Below are 24,311 nucleotides of genomic sequence, written 5' to 3'. Positions count from 1 at the left end.
GGACCACTGAGAAATGTCAGTTGAATAGCTTTCAAATATTGGTGTTCCATGTAGAAGCCAGAGCCTCAGTGTCAGCATGGAGATGCATCAGGGTGGAGAGGTATCAGCATGGAGATAGCTAATACCTGTGTTTGTGATTTTAAACAGTGTTTGAAAAAATACACTTAAGTGTCTGATTGTTTATTTTTTATTTTTGAAATGTGCTTTTTTACAGTTGATATTAGAGAAAGGGAGAGGGAGAGGAGAAAGAGAGAGAGAAGGGAAGGGAAGGGAAGGGAAAGAAAGGGAAGGGAAGGGAAGGGAAGGGAAGGGAAGGGAAGGGAAGGGAAGGGAAGGGAAGGGAAGGGAAGAGAAGAGAAGAGAAGAGAAGAGAAGAGAAGAGAAGAGAAGAGAAGAGAAGAGAAGAGAAGAGAAGAGAAGAGAAGAGAAGAGAAGAGAGAAAGGAACATTGATGTGAGAGAGAAACATTGATCAGCTGCCTCCCGCATGCATGCACCCTGACTGGGGATCAAGACAACAACCTGGACTTGTGCCCGGACTGGGAATCGAACCAGCAACCGTTCGGTGCTTGGGACAATGCTCAACCAGCTGAGTCACACAGGCCAGGGCTATTATATTTTTTGATAATGGTGTTTGGAAACTCTTGAATTAGTAATTCCTCCCAGAAATCTAGAAGAGTGCTCGATATAAGCTGGTTTATACCAATCTGTTATTTTCTTCAGCTTATTGTTAAGTAGATTGCGTACACTGAGGCCTGTTGTCTTACCTCTATTTCTTCCAGGCCATGATACAAAATAGTAAGCAGAATATCACAGAAAGTTTCATGAAACAGAGATGTTCTCATTTTGAATGAAAGCATATGGTGACTACAAAGGGTGATGCACATATAGTATTTGTTAACTCTATTGCCCTAATTAACCTGTTAACCGGGGAGTTTCCTTTTTAATTATGCAGCGTATAACAGGCGCATACTCTTTCACTAGGATGTGTCAGTACGTCACGCCCGGTGGACGTAATTTCATATTATTATTTTTTATTTATACTTAATTAAAATAAATAAAAAATAAATATTTTTTTGTTTATTTATATATAAAGCACAAAGGAAAATACAAAATTACAAACAAATAGAAAAGAATACCAACAAAAAAATGGAAACATCAAATTAAAAAATTATAAATTTTACAAACAATTATAAAGATTACAAAAAATATATACTGTCTGTTTCAGGGGGCAACATATATTTCAAGGACGTATTCATATGTCCTCCTTGTTCCAGATATTGTTTATGTTTGACTTATTTATAAGTCCCGCTCGGTTAACAGGTTAATTTCTTTCCCTTGTTCTTTATGCTCAGTGAACTATTGTTCTTCCTAAAGATATGTAACCATTACATTATTTTAAAAAAATTATATATATATATATATATATATATATATATATATATATATATATATATATATAATTATTGATTTCAGAGAGGAAAAGAGATAGAAACATCAATGATGAGAGAGAATCATTGATCAGCTGCCTCCTGCATGCCCCCCATTGGGATTAAGCTCGCAATCCGGGCATGTGCCCTGGACCGGAATCGAAGCTGGGACCCTTCAGTCCATAGGCTGTCGCTCTATCCACTGAGCCAAACTTGCTAGGGCACCATTACATTTTGGAGGAAACTTTTACTAAGCTTTTTAATTAGTTAAATTCACCTTATTATATGCGTTTCTAGCATCTTGCACCATGACTCTTTTATAGCATTGATGATATTGGTAAGTTTATTCTTATTTATGTGATCTTTTGTTTAACATCTGTCTCCTCCAAAAGACTACATTTCCTCAGCAACGGGGAGCCATTTGTTTTCTTATTGTGGCATCTCTTACACTTAGCACAGAGCCTAATCCATCCCAGGGGCTCAAAATAGACTTGACTGTGGAAATGAGTGGATGGACATATGTATAATTGAGTACACTTGGCCCATTCGTGCATCAGAAATGGGGGGCGTTTCTCCTGGCAGTCCTGGTCAGCAGGGGGCTGTTTCTTCTCTCAGCCTTTTCTTATTCCTTGAAGGCATGGGTCTCTTTGTGTGGGTCCACAGGCAAGGAAAAGTAATGTAAAGTGTCTTATCTTCATCTGAGACATTTGTTACCTGTAAAATAAAATGGCTCCTTCACAAGTCATAGCTCACTACTCAGGATTCTAAGGTGGGAACTAATTGACAAAAAGCTAATTTCGTGTATGGAAGGGTAATAAAACATCTTCTCCTGGCATATGCAATGCATTAAAAATAATTAAAAATGCATGGTAATGAGGTATAAAAGGTCAAGTGCTAGGATGTTCTGTGGCGTCTCTGGCACATTCGCTCTGTTTAGAGTCATTGTGAAAGTTTTCGTTCACTTCACATCCTTGGGCTCTTGCCCAGCAGTGATTCAAACTCAGACTGAAATGTCCCCTGTGATCAGTACCACTTTTTTGGGGGCACTAATGCAATCACATCAGCGAGCAGTTAGCATGCATGGCACAATGGAAAGAGTGTTGGTTATGGAGTCAGCAAGACCTGGATTGGAGATATGACCAGGCCTTGTATTGATTAACTAAACTCCTTGGGCATTTCCTTTAATCTCTTTAAGTTTCATTTCCTTCATTTAAAAAATTGAGACAATAACGCTTACTTTGTACTGATGAAAAAAAGAGCCAACATCTATAATGCACTGAATACATTGCTTTTATCCCTATTTTCAGGATTGAATTAATTTTTAGGAAAAAATATTTTGTATTAATTAAAAGTACACTAGAAATATTTACGTAGGTCTATTGGAAGTCATGGTAAACTATGCCAAGTAGTAGAATGATTAATTGAATGTGGAGTTATATTTAAAAACTATGAAACTCACCGGTGACATTCTTAGCCAAATACCATCCAGGAAAAGATTATTTCCTAAGAAGATCAGTCTGAAAATAAATACTCTCTTTTGTGGACACAAGGGTCTCTCTTTTAAAGCTAAGTAATAATCGAGATACTTGTGATGGAGAGCTGTGGGGAAGGAGACCTTGGATTACATAGATGCAGTGCTGAGCAGGAGAGCCTGAGAGCCACCCTAGTGTAAGTCCTGAGGGTGAGGACGGCAGGGGTCTAAACTTGCCCTGGAACTTGCCAACGAGGCTGAGATCCTCTCCTGCTGCTGCTCAGGAGTAGAGAGGGCAGCGTTTGACCTGCTTGTCTGCCTGTGGGATCCTGTACTTCATTCTGCAAGGACGTGGGACACCATGGGGATACAAGGGGGTTTGGGCTATTATTCCTGCTCAGAGTGTACACAAGGACCAGAAGGCTCCTTCTAAGGAAACCATTTGAGGCCTGGCCAGATAGAGTTGTAGGTGGAGGCCATATTGAGTAGCAACATTTGAAAGAGAGAGAGAGACCATCAGGTCTCTGTTACAGGGCAAAGTTTTTCCTACCTTAGGCACTTGGTATATCACCTGTGCACTAGACACCAGCGTGTCTTGAAGAGCAAGGATGAGCTCTTCAAGTGGGCAAAGCCCTCATCTCATCTGAAACATGGAATCTATCAATACTTCCATAATAGTGATGGTGCTGGGATTATTTGACAGAGGCTGAGCATGTTCCATGCATTTAATGGTAAGGAGATGGCCCTTTCCTGGCCTATCAACGGTTTGCTGAACAACTGACTGAAGCACACTGACCGCTGAGCTCAGCGCTGGGGAGCAGATGTGTGATAGCTTCTCTGGTCCATTCATTCTGCTTGGAGTGATGGTGATGCATTTTCTTTTATCGCTGGGAAATGACTCATATATTGTTTCCTTACTGCTTTGGTCCAGTGGACCCAATTCCCCAGAGGCATTTCCCCTCGTAGCTTAGCTAACTCTTAGAGGAAATAGAATGTAGCAACAGTAAGATATTACCAGATATTACTACGTTTTAGACTTTCATGTTTTATTTTGGTGCTTTTGTTATGTTGGTTCTCACCTTAGGGGGTGTCACATCTATATTCCTGGCAGAGCTACCCACAAATAAAAGAATATAACCTGCCCATACAGCTACATATATTCTCTGTAGCCCTGTGCATTTTTTTTCTCGAATTGCTTTTTAATATGTCAAGCTGACATCTCTGATGATGATTAAGGTGTCACGAATTATGTGAGATAAACTGTAGTGAGGTGAAACCCGGAACCAAAGGCTCCTCTGCATCCCTATGAGAATGGCTGAGCCTGCTATGGGAACCTCGCATACAACCTTCAGGGGCCACATCAATTGTCACCAACTTCAGAAATCCTTCTGGACCCTCACTAAGCAGATTCTTTGTCCCCTCTGCTGGGACTTCCTAGCTTGTCCCCTGTCTACACCATTCATTTAGCTCTAACTTTCCATTCTACCCGTGCATTCCTTTGCTTAGTGTCTACATAAAATGCCTTGCAACCTCCTTCAGAACTAGGACCTTCCTTTTTTGAAGTGAGTCTGTGATTTCTACCTTGCCCTGCAATAAAGAATCCAACAAGTATGTACTGTGTGCTGATATTTTTCCCCTGTCTTGTTGATAAATAGACAGTGAATACAACATTCTGTGCTGGGGATATGATGTGAACAAGGCAGATGGGGACTCTGCCTTTGATTAGAAATAATTACCCCAAGGTTTTCTTCTCCCCCCTCCATGTGCATATGTTGGGAAAGAGAGGAGAGAATGTAAGAAGAGCCTGGAAAGGAAAGGAACATGGGTAGTTAGAGGAAACACATGAGTTTTTGGAAAGTGCAGACATTGCCCCAATTCTCATGTTCTCCATACATTTTAGAAGTTTAAAACATGGGTTCTGGAGTCAGTCCCCTGCTCCTGTTCAAATTCCCACTCTGCTTCCTTTTTGGGTGACCTTGGACTTATTTAATCTCACGAAGGCTCGGTTTCTGCTATGAAAAGAGTCAAACACATCGAGTTAGATGATGTTGGGTGCCTCCCTCACAGTATGTGCTCAGTGGCAGTGGTTACTAACGCTTTTATTATTTTAGCTACTGTTATTTTTACACACACGACTCTAAGGAACACCATGTCCAGGACGCCTGGAATAGGGCAGAGACAGCCCTGGATGGGAATGTGCTCAGAGGTGTCCTCTCCCAGATGGTAGCAGGGGCTCCAGGCTCCCTGACCACCTCTGAAGGGAGCGCTGGAGCCTTTCACATCTGGGCTTATTCTGACAGCTGTGGGCTTTCTAGCGCTACCCTCCTGCTGGCCGTCCCCCTCTTGCCCACAGTAAGCCTTCCTAGATGGGAGCATGTGAAAGGAAAGATACATTCCTTCTCTTCTTTGGCCTCCTGGTTGTAAATGTACTTAGATCTCATAGGAAGATTCATGTTCTGTATTTTGTAGCTTAAACTTTCCTGGCTAGAACGTGATTTTCTCCGATACTAACACAATGGATTTTCTTTTCCCCCTACCCTCTCTCGTTAATAGGGTGCTGAGAAAATTTTGTCAATGAACGAATCAGGAGAGCTGCAAGACCTCTTAACCAAAATTGAGGTAATTGTGTTTTTAGCAACTTACTTTTAGTAACCAAAACGTTAAACACCTTCTGATTGGAATTGAGTTTTCCTACTTGAATTTTCCCATGTTCTTACAAATATGTAACAGGATACACGTGGCAGTTTCAATTTGATGTCACCTGCCATTACATGTGCTCTTGCTAGAGTGGCTTTAGTGTTAGTTTCTAACATCCTCATAGTCTTAGGTGAAAATTCCAGTCTGCTTTATTAGAGCCTAATTCTCCAACAGAGGTGATGCTAATGAGGTGTTTCAAATCAAATACTTGTCTTAAAGCACATTTAGCATTTTCATGTAAATTATTTTATTTTTCTCTTGGATCATTTAAAAAATACTACAACAATTTATTTCTATAAAGTGCACATTTAAATTTTGTTCCTATACTGATTATTATACAATAGCATCAGAGAAATACTTATTCAAGTATACAATGAATCAAATCAACCAGAAAGCCCCTAATACTTCTCTGCTAAGCTTATTTTCTCTATATGTAGACCATATATTTTGTCATGGAAATATATGGGATACTTTGAGAGTGCAAAAGAGGATTTATAATTATTCTGGCATCCCAAACATGAGCCTAGATATTCCCACATGAACGAGGCAGTTGGCTTCCCTGGAATCTAGTGTGCATGCCCCTACCAGCTCATCCTGGTCTAGAATCCTTTGTTGACCTTGTTTTTGATTGTCTACCATTCCTCCTACTTCAGTTAAACAAAGAACTCCTTGTGCTTTATTACTGCCATTCCTTTGTGCAAGCTGCTCTGTCTGTCTGGAATGCTGTTGTTCCAATCCTTCCTTTCCCTCCACCGTCCCCTAGGCCCACCTGCAACATGATTCCTTCCCAAAATCATTCCCCATCTCTCCCACCTCTGAATTCCTGTGACCCTCTTTTTGTTGTGTGCTTATCAAAAGTATTTTGATTTTTGTATGATTTTTCTTTGGGTATTTGATTCATGTCCCGAATTAACTCTGTACTCCTTGGTTTTATTCATATCATGTTTCATACTGTGACCTCCTCAGAAGGACAAACAATGTGGGTATGCACTTGATAGTTTAAAACTCCTTTTGAAAATCTCCATGGGAGGAGCTAATTTCTTTCCATTTGTACCTATATCCTACTCCAACTACATGGAACCATTCATTTGAGTGAACATGTATTTTTTTTAAATTTATGTGAATTAAGTTGGTTAATGTGTATTATTTTCTGTGCACTTTTTAAATTTATGTAAATTTAATAAAATATACAAGTATGTTATGAAATATATGTCATTCTGTTCCATATTAGTTTCTCTAGGCACTATGTTTCTCAGTACCATCTATATGGCTGTGTGAACATTTAGGCATGTTTATGTCTGTACCATCTAAAATAGCGGCCATTGCTCCATGTGGTTTTGTTCTTCACCTCGAGTGCCTAGAATAGAGATTGCAAATAATGGGCACCCAGTAAATATTTTTGAGTTGAATCCCTTTTCATCCAAGGTGGGGTTTGTTTTGAGAAGGCAAGGAAGCCTATTGATGAAAAAAGAGAAGAACATAGTTATTTTAATGTAGGAGAATGCTTGGGCAAAAATATGAATAAAAACACATTTTCAGGTAAACTTGACTTATTATTATATTTATGCATTTATTTATATTAATAAACAGGCTACAGATTAGAAGCAAAGAGGTAAAATTTTCCCTGACCCTGCTGGTGTCCACACAAAGAAAGCAAGAGAGCCTGAGGTGTCTTGGCAAACACCTTGTAATTAATGGCAGATACTGGGTGAAAGTTCTCAGTTGGTTGAGAAGATCTAAGTAAGTTTTTGCCTTGCTCTTCTTTTTAAAGACGTGAGCAAGCATTGTGTTGTCATTTCTATGGGATCACCAACATGCTGTCCATTTTCTGCCTGATTGTTCCCTGAAGGCTGGGAACTACTAATTTGTTGTTCACATATAATAAAACAGAGGGAAGATGCCCAGCAACACCCTGAGGATGCTGGAAAGGCCCAGGCTTTCTGTACAAGGCATCGGAGCTGTCAAAGCCTGTCCTCACCCTCTCAGGAGAAGCCCGTTCTACATGATGTCCCCTCCCAGTGGGGAGATGTCCACGGCCTGTTCAGAGACTCTGGTCTCAGAGCAGCACCCGCTCACTGGGGAAATCGGGCCATGTGTTCAGACTGCTGCTCTCTGAAATCTGAACATCTTTTTAAGCAGGTTTATGGCAGTATATCCCACTGGGTTCAAGAATCAGGCTCACACATTCTGGCTTATCCATTTCGTATCGTAAGCTACAAATTTCCTGTGTCTGCATTTTGTTCGGTGGCTTCTTTCGCAACGCTGCTAATGGATGATGCTACCATCTCTGTTCTGCTAACTGTTCATTAGCAGCGTGGTCAGACAGAGAGAGGTGCTTATTAGCTACTTAATAATTAGCATTTGCTGAATTGAAATGTTGAGTGTAGTTTAAAGCAAAATACAGGGACGAAGCTGAATCATGCAGAGATGATTACATGTCAAGTGTGCACTCTTTGACAATTTGTTGCATGGATTAAGTCAGCTTCATAGGCAATCTGGATGATGAGGTTTGTTGTCATAGAGACTCAGATAAGTTACTTCCTCGTTGGTAGAATGCTTAAGGGACTTTCAAGCTCTTCTGGAATAGGATTAGTTGCTCTGAGGTTAAGAATAAGAAGTGCCCTTAATTTCCTGATCTTGAAGAAGACATTGAAGATTATTGATCTTAGCACCCTCTATATTAGATAGTAGCAAAGCCTTTTTATTTATGAAAGTTGAGTTTTTGCTACCAAAAACACCCATTTGATTATCACTTATGAACTCCACACTCATATCTTTGTTCCTTGGTCCTTTATGAGAGATTTAGAAGTTCCTGTTGCTTCAACTCAAATGACTGCAGTATGCAGTGGACCTCTTTGAAGACCTCAGGGTAGGGCTAAGAGCCATTTTTTATAGAACAGGGAAGTGTCTGTTTCACGACTGTATCCCTAATGTATTGCACAGTGCCTGGCGGTAGACACTCAACATATTTGTGGAATGAATGACTAAGTATTTTTTTTTTAAGTCCTTCAGCAAGAATATGTGAAAAGAAAGAAATGAAAGGAAATACTTTTCTACTTAAAAAAAATTTGAATTGCACTTCAAAGGGGCATGCTTCTACCCAAACCACTATTCAGAGGAATGACATTCTGTAAATTTTGTGCTCTGAGTGCTGTTCTCAACTAAGTCTGCTTGGATTCTCACTCTGCTGGGCACTAGGACACTGAAAAGTTACCCTAGATTCCTTAGTTGATTGAAGGTCGAAGTCCTGAAGTAGATCTCTTCATTGAAATGGAAGTTTGTATTGTTGCTAATAAGGACTAACGTTAACTTCAGATATTTCTTCTTCCTCTAAGCTAGAATATTGTCTAAGTTTTGGGAAGTTTATTAGTTCATTTTACATTTTCCCCTGAGGGCAAAACTGTCTATGGAGGTGCTGGACTTAGGACACAGGGGCATCCTATATACTAAAAACCTAATATGCTAAGTGTCTGGTCATCCAGTTGTTCATTCGACCAATCAAAGTATAATATGCTAATGATATGCTAAGGCTGCTTGGCCACTCAACTGCTTGCAATGATGTGCACTGACCACCAAAGGGCAGACACTCCAGCTGGTAGGTTGGTTTGCTGCTGGGGGCCTGCTGATCAGGACTAAGAAAGACAATCTGAACATGCCCTGGAGCCTTCCCATGGTCCCTTCCCAGCTGGCCAACCTCCCTCATCCCTCCCCAGCTCCAATCTTGCGCAAGTGGGTCCCTCAGCCTGTACTGCACCTTCTTATAATCCAGGACCCCTTAGGGAATCTCAGAGAGCCGGTTTTGACCTGATCCCACAGGCCAGGCTGAGGGACCCCACCGGTGCATGAATGCATGCACTGGGACTCTATTCTAAAATAAGCCAACTTATTTTATTTATAAGGAACTCTTTGAGATGGAACCAAAGTTCCAGTGTAACAAAAGTGCTCTTTGAAGGAGATGACTAAGCATGACTGGATTGTTTATCTTGATTAGAAGACCAAATGGAGGAGAATATATAGGAATGGGATTCCTGGAGGTTAATGGAGTCCTGGGGAAGCGTAGTGAGTAATCTCAAGACCCACTTCCACCCCCACCCTATTCTGCTTTAGTCCTAGCATTTATCCTTTTAACTGTTTCACATTTAGGAATGTTATTTGGGAAAAATGGATGTAGATAAGGTTGAAACTACTGTTAAATAGAACAATGGCTTTTGTTTTTAAAGAGAGTTCTTCAGTTTCCAGTTTTCTGATCCCCTGAATCCTGAATATATTTTTACTCATTCAGAGGCTTTATTTCCTCATATGTAAAATGAGGTTGGTTTGAACAGTGGGTATAAACTCTTCAGGCTATGTAAATCATCCTTTCCGAGTTTATGGCTGAAACAGCTAATTTTTCTTAGAAATGGAAGTGGCCTTATAATCTTTCCAACACTGTGCTCCAAGACATCAGAATTCACACATGTATAGAAATACATTTATTTTTCCTTAAGACCTGAAACCAAAAGACTAATTATAGAAGAATTTAAATAAAATGAGTTTAAAAACGATACACAATAGTTATATCATATGACTACAAACAATTTAGATCAAGGCAGCAGTTAATACAAATCCCTTCAAATAAGCATTTATTAATGAAATAACAATGACTAACTTTATTGAGTGGGCATTATGTGCCAGACAATATTCTATTCATTTTTCATGAATTAACTCATTGAACCCTTTGAGTAAAAGACAGATTTCAGAATAGCACAACATGGATTCTGATGACATTATTTTAGGGTGGTCCTCATCCATTTGTGATTCCCTTTAAAATGACAACTTAGCTTTTAGCATTTATATATGAATTTTATTTTAGGAAATTTATTTGATCTGATTTGTGGAAGAGCTTTGAATCTCTACAAACTTGACAGTTTCTTGTTTGTGTCATTTGGGTTGACAGCCATTACTTTCCATCAAAGTTATCCTGTGCCACTGAAAATGAGCTATTACATGGATTTTCCATCTTGATATAATAGCTAAGTCCAACAGAAATTGCACATGAATCTTGCAGAAAATGCATATCTGAAAAGTGGTATTGGGATATATAAATTTGAAGGCAATCATGTTCTTAATGGTTGTTCCCCAAAGTACACTTCACAAGGTAGTACATATGAGCAAATTAGAGTTGTTTCTTGGGGAAAGGGTTCATATAGTAGTTTGTGCAGGGGAAATGTGCAGTAGTTAGGCATCTTTTCTCAGTCATCTTTTTTGGAGACTTTTAATGTGCAATTGTGATGCTCCAGAGAAAAGCTGTATGTATGTGTAAGTATATACAGTATGTTTGCCTGAGTGTGTGTGTGTGTGTGTGTGTGTGTGTGTGTGTGTGTGTGTGTGAGAGAGAGAGAGAGAGAGAGAGAGAGAGAGAGAGAGAGAGAGAGGGAGAGAGAAAACCCATTTCTCAGCATTAGCCATTATTCTTGTTTCAAAGCTGCACTGTCAAACATTGCTGCAGATTCCTATTTTGCAAGTCAGAAGCTTGGCTTTCACTCATTTTTTTCCTTTGTAATCTTTTATAACCTGTCCCCAGCTGACGGGTGCCACTAGTGAACTCCAGCAAAGGTTACACATACAAAAGAGCAAATAAAAATGTGTATAGATCATTTTAAAATATTATCCTCCACACACTGGCTAGTTATTTTCATCCTACTACCAGGGTTCTTTATTTTTCCTTGAGATTGAAAGGCTGATAGCAACTATGAGAAATTTTATAGACTTGGGTAAACATCCTAAAATTTTTATGACTATTTCATCAAATATAAAATGAAGAAAAAGTTGCTTGAATTATCTGCTTTATGGAGGTGTCTATATTTGTGAAGGGAGAGGCCATGGAAGTTTCTATATAATAAAGCCCTGAAAGTGCTTTTTAAAAAACATATTCAAATGGGCAATATAACATGGGGCCTCCAGGTAGTAGTGGCTCCTCTGCATGTCAGTCTTTAGTTTTTGGAATTTCCAGACTCAACTGTTATTGATAGTAGTCTAAACATAATCACAAAACTGTTCAGAGATACCAGAGAGAAAGTTGCCATATTTCCCTTTAATGCAAATCACCATCTTCTGCATTGTTTGGTTTGTAAATATGTGGTTTTATATAATGGGTTTCTCTAAATGTGTGCCCTTTGACCAAAAATGCACTAAATTTTATAAATTAAGCTCCTGCTATTGGTGGCCATCAATGGGGCAATGAAGGAAACTTCAGCCAGTTGATATATATATATATTAACTAGAGGTCCAGTGCACAAAATTTATGCATGTGTGGGGGGGTGTCCCTCAGCCCAGCCTGCACCCTCTTCAGTCTGGGACCCCTCAAGGAATGTATGACTGCCCGTTTAGTCCCGATCCTGGCCAGGATCGGGACTAAATGGGCAGTCATACATTCATCTTACAATCAGGACTGCTGGCTCCCAACTGCTCGCCTACCTGCCTTCCTGATTGCCCCTAATCACTTCTGCCTGCCAGCCTGATCACCCCCTAACCACTCCCATGCCAGCCTGATTGATGTCTAACTGCTCCCCTGCCAGCCTGTTTGCTCCCAACTTCCCTCCTCTGCTGGCCTGGTCACCCTTAACTGTCCTCCCCTGCAGGCTTGATCAACCCCAACTGCCCTCCCTTGCAGGTCTGGTCCCTCCCAACTGCTGTCCCCTGCTGGGCTGACCTCCCACAACTTCCCTCCCTTGCTGGCCTGATCTCTCTCAAGTGCCCTCCCCTTCTAGCCATCTTGTGATGGCCATCTTGTGTCCATATGGGGGCAGCCATCTTGTGTGTTGAAGTGATGGTCAATTTGCATATTACTCTTTTATTAGATAGGATATGCAGATATTAATATATATACTGAGTGGCCAGATTATTATGATCTCTGAACGCATAATAATCTGGCCACCCAGTGTGTGTGTGTGTGTGTGTGTGTGTGTGTGTGTGTGTGTGTGTGTGTTGGTGGCCCAGTGCATGAATTCATGCATGGGCAGGTGGCCAGCCTGCCTGCTGGTCCAACTCCTGGTCAAGGGGACAATTTGCATATTAGCCTTTTATTCTATAAGATATACACTGAGTGGCCAGATTATTATGTGTTCAGAAATTATGATAATTTGGCCACTCAGTGTATATGTAATTGACTCCAATTCATAGCTATATTATGTCAATACTATTTTTAAAAATATATATTTTATTGATTTTCCACAGAGAGAAAGGAAGAGGGATAGAGAGCTAGAAACATCGATGAGAGAGAAACATCGACCAGCTGCCTCCTGCCGGGGATGTGCCCAAAACCAATGTACATGCCCTTGACCGGAATTGAACCTGGGACCTTTCAGTCCTCAGACCGATGCTCTATCCACTGAGCCAAACTCGTTTCGGCATGTCAGTACTATTTTTATGAGCATCAACAGTACAGAAAGACAGGGAGGCTGACTGAATTGTCCGTGCTAACACATTTTCTGTTCTCTGTTGTCTTCCTGCCACCCTATCCAGAGAGTGCAGCATCCGCACGAGTGTCCTTCCTGTGGAGGCTTCGGCTTTCATCCGTGCTCCGTGTGCCATGGGAGCAAGATGTCAGTGTTCCGAAACTGCTTCACAGACTCTTTCAAAGCCCTGAAGTGCACGGCGTGCAACGAGAACGGTCTTCAGCGCTGTAAGAGCTGTGCTGGTTAGCAGAGTCTCCGCCAGGGAAAGCCTCGTTTTATTCACCGAGGCAATCATTTGCTTTCTACTTTTTTTTAAAAAAAAATGGTCACCTTTAAGGATTAATCAATAAACTTGGTTTATTATAAGTGCCTTTGTTTTGAATTTTTACTGTGACCATTTGATTTGACATCAAATGAATGTTGATTTAGCAACATGCCAAGCCTTGTGCTAGATCCTGGTTTCTATTTGGAAATACCTAGCACCGTTCCAACATATCCAAAGTTTGACTCCTTAAATGGGTTTGGCTTTCTGAAGACAAAGTTTATCGATCTGATGATGCCTATTGCAATGTCACCCTATGGATGGAATAATTCAACTTTCTAGGTATATAGAGCATATTTCTATGTGTCCCAGCTACATGGAAGAAGAGAGCTCTAGGATGGTGGAAAGAATATAATCATATTTATCCTTAGATAGCAATATTTTTACTACATGTTGGAGCAGATGATGATTAATGATAAATTATTGTTATCAGATGGATTTCTTGTTGATGATAAAAAAAAAGCTACCAGAAGACTTATTCAGACTTGTTATTTTTTTTTCAAGCATCTGCTTTGTGTGTCATGGAAAGCCTCCAAAGGCTGTCATTATAGTCCTCTTGAGCTGGACACAGAGAACTACATGGTTTGAACACATAGTTGGCAATGATAGAAGAGTGGACAGAAGAAATTTTGCTGCAATTATTGGCTAGTGCCTAACTGTGCACACACCTGTACTCTGATGAAACCCTTTATCAATGATTTTAATAAATCACCCTCACAATATTTGCAATAAGTCATCAAAATGTTTTATACTTTGGTTTTAGACAAAGTTATGTTTACCAAATGCTTCCTAATCATCTGGGGACAGTATTCAGTATAATTTCTGCTTTCATGGCACTTACTCTCTAAGAAGGAAAGGGGTATTGACTAACAATAAGCAGAATAAGTCTTATAAATACTAAATGAAACAGTTTGCTATGGGAATGTATAGCTGAAGGAGCAACCTGGATGAGTTAGGAAATGATAAGAAGAGACTATTGAGCCACTGATAGTGAAACAGATATGAAGGGCAATTGGAAACTAGTTAGTCAAAGAGCATGGGAGATAGTGCTTCAGGTCAAGTAGAGTATATGTGGAGACTCTGAGATCAGAGAAAGGTGTTTCTCTGTTGAGGAGCTGTTAGAAATCCAATACGGGAAGTTTCAGTCTGGTAATAGTGGAACAGTTATGGCAGACGAATAATATGCTAATAAATGTTTACATGATCAAGAGAGGAAAACATAAACTGTTCAAGCCATTGGAAAGCAACTCAAATGGAAAGAAACAGGGAGGGATTCAATCACTAGACAAAGGGAAACAAAATGAGTCCCACATTTATCCTGCTTACCCTCCGAGAGCACTTCCCAGTTTGCACCGAATATATCTCATAAAGAAAGAGCACTGAAACTAGAGACAACTTTAAAATGTTGTCATCCAATCCATAAACATGGTAGATTTCTTCATATATTTGGATTTTCTATAATTTCTCAACAAAATCTGCACTGCAGTCTGAAATGTGAAAGTCTTACAAATCTTTTATAAAATGTATTACATGTACTTGATGTTTTCTGATAGTTTTATATATTATATTATTTTAATTTTATATTCTAAGTGTCCGTTATTTGTATTGCATTCTAATTTTTGTCTAATGACCTTGAATTCAGCAGTTTTGTTAAGTTCACTTTGAGGTTCAACAGTTTGTGGATTTCTTTGGATATCCTACATATCAACTGTATTATTTACAAGTGATGAGCTTCAATTTTTTTCAGTCTTTGTGACTTTTTTTTGTGCCTCATTTAGTACCTTAATCACAATGTGAAATAGAAGTGATGAAAGTAAATATTCATGCACTCTTCCTGAAAAAGATAAATGTTGGAATTTGGGTCTGTAGCATGCCTTGAATTGAATGGATAATTCTAAGAAATGAGAAGACCAAAGACAAGTTCCCAAATCTGCTCATTAATTCCACTCAAACCCTTGGCTGATTCCTGACTTATGTATACAGACTAATATTCTGGGGCCAAGCAATTCTTGGACACTACCTAGGTATCCTTCAATTCAACTCAGCTCTGACACTGTATACCTGAAGATAAAGAGCTCAGTCCTATTAAACTGCCCTCTCTCCCCTGACATTTGTTACCTGTGCTTTAAACAAGTGGCTGTAGATCACAACTCCCTGCTTAGTTTCTATTAATTTGCCAGAGGAGCTCACAGAACTCAGAGAAACTTTACTTGCTAAGTTTCAGGTTTATTGATAAAGGATAGGATTCAGGAACAGCCAGATGGAAGAGATGAATGGGGCAAGGTATTGGGGAAAGGGCACAGAGCTTCCATCCTCTCCCCTGTCCACAAATTCCATGTGTTCACCAAACCAGGAACTCAAACCCTGTCCCTTTGGGGCTGTGTGGAGGCCTCCTTACATATATGTTATTTATTGAATCATTGCCCATTGGCAGTTGATTCAACCTCCAGATCAGAGTGGGACTGGAAGTCCCAACCCTCTAATCACATGGTTGCTTCTCCTGGCTCAGGGCCCCAATCCTTAGGTGAGGTCCAAAAGCCACATCATTGACATAACAAAAGTCAATGTTATGCTTTTATAACTTAGGAAACTCTAAGCATTTGGAGGAGTTTTGTGCTAGAAAAGAGGATGAAAACCAAATATATATTTATTTTGATAAATCTCAATTATGCAGAGGAAAGAAGTAGCTAAGAGGCCAAAGAGTTGAACAGAGAGTTCAGGAGCTGTCTGTGTTGCAAAGTCAGTTTGGACTTCACACAGAAATGCATGAAAGTTCCCTTGAAATCTCAGAAGGGGCCCATCTTCAGAGTAAGGCCCGAAATTAAGGGCTGTGTTGTAAAGCTAAAAAACAAAATGAAATACAAAATATGCTTGCCCTTATAAGGCATAAAACCAAGCTTCCTGAATATCATGGTTATCTTTTAATATGTGACTATGTGTTAGAACAAAACTCAATACTCAAACAAGCAAAAGAAAGACACTTAGTGAATAGGAAAATCCACAGCTACCATAATTCTTAATGTATATACATACAATGTTAAATGCTTCCCCCCTAAGATCATGAAGAGTGCATGAATGTTCACTTTCATGACTATTATTTAACCTTGTGATGGAGGGTCTAACTAGTGAAATCAGGCAAGAAAAAAATGTCATAAAGATTGAAAAAAATAAATCTCATTATTTGTAACTAACATAATTGAAATGTTGAAAACTCAAAGGAATCTACAAACTGTTGAACATCAAAGTGAACTTAGCAAAATTTTTAGATTCAAGGTCATTATACAAAAATTAGAAATACAATATATAAGTAACAATCACTCAGAATATAAAACTAAAATGAGGCAATTTATAAAACTATCAGAAAACATAAATTATATGTGATACATTTTACAAAAGATGTGTCAGACTTCCACATTTAAAACTATAGTACAGATTTTGCCAAGAAATTATAGAAAGTCTAAATGCATGGAAGAATCTACCATGTTTATGGACTGGGTGACAAAATTATAAAGATGCCTATAGTTTCAATGCAATCCTAAAATCCCATCAGATGTTTTGAATAAATTACCAATAATTCTAAATTCATATGAAAATGTAAACAATTTAGAGTATCCAAGAAAATTTTGAACGAATAAAATAAGTATAGACAAGCAGATTAATGGAATCTAACAGAATGTACAGAAGTAGATGCACACAATAATTGTTTTTTCAATTAAGATGTCAATTCAAAACAATGGGCAATGAAAAATCTTTGTGACAAATAGTGCTGGAGACCACCAGATTTCCATATGGAGAAAAATGACTGAAAAATGACTAGTACGGTACAACCATCCCTACCACTACCGCTACTGACACCTAATGGCTAGAGGCCAGCAATACTGATAAATATCCTACAAAACATAGGAGACTGCTCCCCTCCACAAAGGATTATCCAGTCCAAACTGTTAATAGTGTCAAAATTGAGAAAATCTGATGTAAATGTCAAAAGCTAAACAAGGAGAATAACTTCACCATATTGTGGTAGGCAAAGATGTTTGAACAAGTGACATGTTGCCTATAACTAGGCATCCTGTGACTTGTTCAAATAGAAAATAATAAATTGGATTTAATTAAAGTTAATATCTCCTCATTAAAAAAAGTTATTTATAAAAATCAAGAAGGAAACCAGCACTGGGATGATATATCCACAATACAAATATCTGCCAAAGGACTTACATCTAGGTAATTTATAGAACACTGAAAAAAAATCAATAATGAAGACAATATAATAAAAAAAAAGAAGTAGGCAACAGTCCCCTCACAAAAAAAGACACATGGGTGGCTAAAAACATGGGAAAAAATACACATCACTAGTCATCGCGGAATGCAAATTAAAATCACAATGTGATATTACTACATCAGGTTTAGAATGGCTACAATCTGAAAGATTTAAAATGTAGTGTTGGTGTGGATGGGGAGCAACTGGAACTTTCACACATTTCTAATGAGACTGTTAAATGGTACAATCACTTAGAAAAACCATTTGATGGATTCAATGAAGGTAAACATACACAAGTTGTATACTCAACAATGTTGCTGCTAGTTGTTTAGTCAAGAGAGATAAAAACATATGTCCACATGCTACAAAAGTTTCATGGAAGCTATATCATTAATAGCCAAAATGTGGAAAGATCTCAAATGCTCACTGACAGGAGAACTGATAAGCAAATTGTGATGTATTAACACAAGGGCACACCACCTCGCCATAAAAAGGAACATGCTATAGCTACTTGAGAGAAGATTGCTCCTCTGTCAAGAAAACGGGGGAGATTCTTGTATTAATAGTTTCTTATCCAGCTGCAACGTGGTTTTAAGATTTTATGAATTAGTAGGGCCTATCCAGAAATTTTCTGACTATGCAGACCCTGGCTATGTTTCTTAAAATCTAGCTATAGTCCCAATGTTTTTTTTTTGTTTGTTTGTTTTTCTGGAGCAGAATCAGAATGGAGAATTAAAACAGCCCAAGGGATTCTAATTTTCAGGCCCCATCTTGAACCATAAGCTCAGAGGACAAAAGGTCTCTGGCTTGTGTTTGTGTTCACAAGGAATTTGTATCTGTTCCTATATTTTATTATTTTTTTTATCCATTAGCATAGAATTAAAGTGTTAATGTTTTCTGCTGATTATTTGTGAGCTTCTAAAGAAGAACATCATTGGAAGAGTAATGAAATAAAAAAAATCTCAGAGATCTTCATGGAATTGCAGAAGTTAATGAGAGTAATAAGCTCAGAAAATAAGCTTACAATAGGCTTATTTAAGCATAAATTTAACTTTCTAAGAGAACAAGGTTTAGATACTTCACCTCTGTTTCAGTTCTATAAAATATAAATGAGAGATAATTATCCCTACTATATTTATCCCATATTGTTGTATGGGATTAATTAGAGTCTATAGGGAAGCACTTTAAAAATGCAGAGCAATCTACAGAGGCAGAGGGTAATTTCATAATTACCATGAAAATCATGCATCAGCAATATATCTTTTTACTGACCACATAAAGGAAATGAACTAACATTTACTGGACACCTTCTACATGCTTGTTTTTTAGAAGGTACCCCATTTATTCTTTATAACACTGTGAAGAAACTGTGGTGTTTCTTCATGGCATTATCAATTATTAATTGTCCTCATCTTGAAATTTGTTAGTTTGTTGTATCTTAAGTGTCCGCTAGAGCTGCCTTCATTTCTGGTATAAAGTGGGAAGTCAGTCAAGCAAACAACACACCTTTTCAGAGATGCACACCTACATAAGCCATCTAGTTGGAATGAATAGAAAGGCCTGTCCAGTGCTTTTACAACTTCATACAGTCCTCTCAGCAACTCTCTATTTATTTCAAAAGCCAAGCCATGCTGGTACTAGCCAAGGGTATGTAGTAATATATCAGGCTAGGTGTGGCCCATGAATAAACTTTTTTTTTTAAATAAATCTTTATTGTTCAGATTATTACAAATGTGATCCTCTTCCCCCCCTCAATTGCCCCCCTCCACCAGGTTCCCACCCCACCCTCTGTCCTTTCCCCATCCCCCATTGTCCTCATCTATAGGTGCACAGTTTTTGTTCAGTCTCTTCCCGCACCCCCACTCCCCTTTTCCCCGAGAGTCATCAGTCCACTCCCTTTCCATACCTCTGATTCTATTATATTCACCAGTTAATATTGTTCATCAGATTTTTTAATTCCCTTGGATTTTAGATTCACTTGTTTTTTTGTTTGTTTGTTGTTTTAAAAATATATTTTATTGATTTTTTACAGAGAGGAAGGGAGAGAGATAGAGAGCCAGAAACGTCGATGAGAGAGAATCATCGATCAGTTGCCTCTTGCACGCCCCCTACTGGGGATGTGCCCGAAACCAAGGTACATGCCCTTGACCGGAATCAAACCGGGGATCTTTCAGTCCGCAGACCGACGCTCTACCACTGAGCCAAACCGTTTTCGGCTTAGATTCACTTGTTGATAGTTACGTATTTGTTGATCAGAATTTTTATCTTTATCTTTTTCCTCTTCCTAAATAACCCCCTTAAGCAATTCATATAATTCTGGTTTGGTGGTGGTGAACTCTTTTAGCTTTTTTTTTATTTGTGAAGCTCTTTATCTGTCCTTTGATTCTGAGTGATAGCTTTGCTGGGTAGATTATTTTTTGCTGTAGGTTCTTGCTATTCATCACCTTGAATATTTCTTGCCATTCCCGTCTGGCCTGCATGGTTTCTGTTGAGAATCGTATGGGTGCTCCTTTATAGGTAACTACCTGCTTCTCTCTTGCTTCTTCTAATATTCTCTCTTTGTCTTTTGCTCTTGGAATTTTAATTATGATGTGTCTTGGTGTGGTCCTCCTTGGATTCCTTTTGTTTGGGGTTCTGCCGACTTCCTGGACTTGTAAGTCTATTTCTTTCCCCAGGTGGGGGAAGTTTTCTGTCACTATTTCTTCCAGTATTCTTTCGGTATCTTGCTCTCTCTCTTCTTCTGGAATCCTCATAATTCTGATGTTGGTTCGATTGAAATTTTCCCAGAGGTTTCTTATACTATCTTCAACTTTCTGGATTCTCTTATCTTCTCGCTTCTGCAGAGGAGTGTCCTCTGGCTCTTTGTGTCCTAAATCTTTGTCTTGATTCTTGTGATCTTCCAGTCTGTTTTTAGGACTTTGTATAATATTTTTTATTTCAGACAATGTTTTCTTCATTTCTAGTTTATCCCTTATTATTTCTAGTTGCTCCCTTTTCATATCCTCATAGGTCTCATTTATTTTATCGGCCTTTTTTAGGATATTGTTGAATAACCTTATAACTGTAGTTTTGAACTCAATGTCCAATCTTTTCTTTTCCTTCATCTCCTTCCTTTGTGTCATTTCTCTTGTCTGCATTTTAGTTGTTTCCCTGATTTGATGGAATAGTTTTGTGTGCTAGGTGTTCTGGTAGAGCCCAGTAGCACAGCCTTCCCAGTTACCTGCGGAGGACAGTCTTGGTGTAGCCCTGTGTGGGCTGTGTGTGCAGTCTTGTTGTTAAGCCTTGCTTATTGTTGGTATCACTGGGAAGCATTGATCTCCAAGCCAATTGGCTGTGAGGATCAGCAGTGTCTCAGCTAGGAGGGCTTCTGTACTCTGCTTGGATAGGGCGGGGTCTCGGGGTGGCGCAGGCAATCTTTGGTTCCCTGTCAGTCTCACCTTAGAAAAGTCCTGCTAGTGGAGAGTTTCGGAAGATTGGTTGCAGGTGCATGCACCTCTTTGGTAAAGGCCCAGACAAGCTTTGGATTCTGGCCAGTCCCTCCTTAGAGAAAGCCAGCCTCTGGGAGAGCATCTGTGCTCAGCCACAGATGGGGTAGAGTCTCGGGTTGGTGCAGACAAACTTTGTTTTCCCTTTGGCTCCTCCCCAAGTCCCTCAGTAATGGCCTCTGGCTTCACACACCTCTGAGAGATCTCTGCCCACTGCCTGACAGTCTGGCCTCTCCCTGTCTGGGGCTGTCTATCAGAGCAATAGGGTGATTCTGTTTTCCTCTCTAACAAGAAAGCTAGCCACAAGTTAGATGTCCGCCCTCTCGGCTTGCTGGGAGTAAGCCAGTGTCTTTTCGCACACACAGTTCTCTGTACCTTCACAGTTCCTGAGGTTCAGCGTGCCTTCTCTCTCCTTCCCAGAGGGCAGAGCCTCCTCTCAGCTAGCCGTCCAGCGCTTCAGGGCAATGCCTCCCCCGTTTTCCAGTTCTAAATTCAAATTTGTGGTGGTAGGCTGCATTCAGGTGTCTACCCTATGCCACCATCTTGGTTTTTCAATAAACTTTTTAAAAGATTAAAGGGGGGATTTTAAAAAATGGCACAGCCTAATCCAATTTGGCTCAGTGGATAGAGTGCCAGCCTGTGGACTGAAAGGTCTCAGGTTCGATTTTGGTCAAGGCAAGTACCTTGGTTGCAAACACATTCCCAAATGGGGGTGTGCAGGAGGCAGCTGATCAATGTTTCTCTCTCATCGATGTTTCTAACTCTCTATCCCTCTCACTTCCTCTCTGTAAAAAATCAATAAAATATATTAAATAAATAAATAAATAAAGGGCACACACCTCATAAATACAAATGCATATTTATTTTTTAAATCTTTTTTGTCATTTCAAGGTCTTTTTTAAAAAGATGAATTGTAAGTACACTGATTAGAATTTTGTCTGGTCTTTCAGGTACAAATCTCACAGGAGCCATTCTGGAATTCTTTGAAATGGCATGAAAATTTAAAGACTATTTTGGCAAGCAATCTGAATGCAATATCCCTTTTAATTTGGGGGATTGTTTCTCCTGATTTCTGTAGTTTCCTCACCCACAATAACTTGACAGTAATTTTTTTTCCTTAAGATTGACTATGAAGTTATTCTAAAGTGTTAAACTTGCTGTCAATAGAATCAACATTTACCTATCTGTGCTCATATTTAACACACCTATTTAATATTTAGTTATAAAAATTATTTCACTTAATTAAAATTAATATGCCCTTTTGGTATACACACACACACATATATATTTATAAACACAATTATTAGGCTGATTTGTCAAGAAACAAAACTGACTTTATATTTGTCTGCTGGTAGCAGAAGTATGCAAGCAAATAAGACTTTTTTTGAGTTGCAAGCATACAGCAGGCACAGGGCATCAGAAGGCAGGTGTTACAGAGGGCATGAGGAGGGGGTGAAGGTGTGTGTGGAAGTTGGCTAAGAAAGCTTTAGCTAACTGACATGACCATTTCAGTAGCCAGGGGCATTGTTGATAATACAGTCAAGATTATTCATCATCACCTCCCTCACCACCCACTGGGTTATCAGCAGCTGGTGTTGCTGGACCTGTGGTGAGTGACTGAGGACCAGGAGCAGACAGTCTTAGAAGGAGACAGTCTCTGTTTGGGTCACTTCACTTAGCCTAATGTCCCCTGCACGGTCTCCCTTGTCTGTGGAGTCTACGAAAGTCAGATACATTGAAGCAGAGAGTAGAATGGTGGTGACCAGGTGGGGCGGTAAGAAAAATAGATGTTAATCAAAGGGTAGAAAGCTGCCCTTATACAGGATGACTTTAGTCTCAGAGATCAAATGTACAGCATGGTGACAATAGTGGATAATAATAGTGTATGGAACACTGGACATTTGCTCAGAGGCTAGATTTCAGGAGCTCTTACCACATATGCAAAAAATGTGGCTATGCAGGTGTGTGTGTGTGTGTGTGTGTGTGTGTGTGTGTGTGTGTGTGTGATATGTTAATGAGCTTGGCTGTAGTATTTTGCTGTGTATATGTGTACACAATCACAGGTTGTACACCTTAAATATATACACTCATGAAATAATGTACATTTTAAAAAAGAACAAGAGCTGAAACCAGTTTGGCTCAGTGGATAGAGCTTTGGCCTGCAGACTGAAAGGTCCCGGGTTCAATTCTGGTCAAGGGTATGTACCCAGTAGGGGGTGTGCAAGAGGCAGCTGATTGATGATGATGATTCTCTCTCATCGATGTTTCTAACTCTCTATCCCTCTCACTTCTTCTCTGTAAAAATCAATAAAATAAAAAATAAAAATAAAAAAAGATCAAGAGTCTCAATGAACACACAGCCGCTGCAGACTCTCTTTTCTGGACCTGATCGCAGTGGATTTCTATCAAGAAGCACCCTTCTCCAGAGAAACACCTCTTCCTTGAGAATTCTTTGAAGAGAGAGGAGTTTTGTCCCACTATGGAGAAGTACTCATGCCTCACACAATTCCTCTAGGCCAGTGTTTCCCAAACTTTTGACATATGTGCACCCTTTCTATAATTTTCGTAACGCTGAGTACCCCTCGTACTCATGAGAACGTAGAATTAGGCGCAGCTAAACATGGTGCAGGGCATATCCCCACCAAACTGGCACCCTCACCAAACTCTTCCCGTACCCCTAGGGGTACGTGTTCCACACTTTGGGATACACTGGTCTAGGGAAAGGAAGTGCACCCATTCTGATGAAAATGTTTTGTCCCATCTCTAGTCTGAACTTCAGGAACTCCTTTATAAAAACCTAGCCTAGCAGAGAACACATTGGAAAACTCAAAATGCATGAGTTGGTAGCAAGGTGACTCTAAACAGCAGTTTGCTGGTATTAAGTACCAGTAATACAGCTTTTATAGAAGAAATTAAGATGCCCTAAAAATCATTGCTTATATGTTGCAAAACTGAAGCCTACTCTTAATATTAATCAATACCTAGAAAATCCATATTCATTTTCTCTGAACTGCACTTGCCTCCGTTAGCAATCTGTGCTCTTACGTTGTTCCTTTTGTTTTCTACATGTTTCTGTGATCATAACCCTTTTCTCCCTGCCACCTTGTTAGGGGAATAGCTATAAAAATACCCCAAAATCGAGGTACACAGATCAGTTAAAAAGCAAAATGTTTGCACATTCTGGGAAATGGTGTTCAGTGTGTGCTCGTTTAT

The 24,311-nt window shown here is 39.4% G+C and overlaps 1 protein-coding gene across 1 annotated transcript in view; it reads left to right on the top strand.

The window, feature by feature from the left end:
- Positions 1-13,280, top strand: part of GRXCR1 (glutaredoxin and cysteine rich domain containing 1) — a gene marked incomplete at both ends in the record, with an annotated part of 79,247 nt that extends 65,967 nt beyond the window's left edge. The window contains 2 exons of the mRNA XM_084901221.1: positions 5,454-5,519; positions 13,101-13,280. Of these exons, the coding sequence (XP_084757347.1) occupies positions 5,454-5,519; positions 13,101-13,280 (246 nt within the window). The remainder of the gene's footprint in view (positions 1-5,453; positions 5,520-13,100) is intronic.
- Positions 13,281-24,311: the final 11,031 nt, after the last annotated feature.

Source organism: Pipistrellus hanaki, assembly GCF_964339955.1.
Source record: "Pipistrellus hanaki genome assembly, chromosome: 1".
NCBI lineage: Eukaryota > Metazoa > Chordata > Mammalia > Chiroptera > Vespertilionidae > Pipistrellus > Pipistrellus hanaki.
This window is presented reverse-complemented; position numbering and strand designations above follow the sequence as displayed.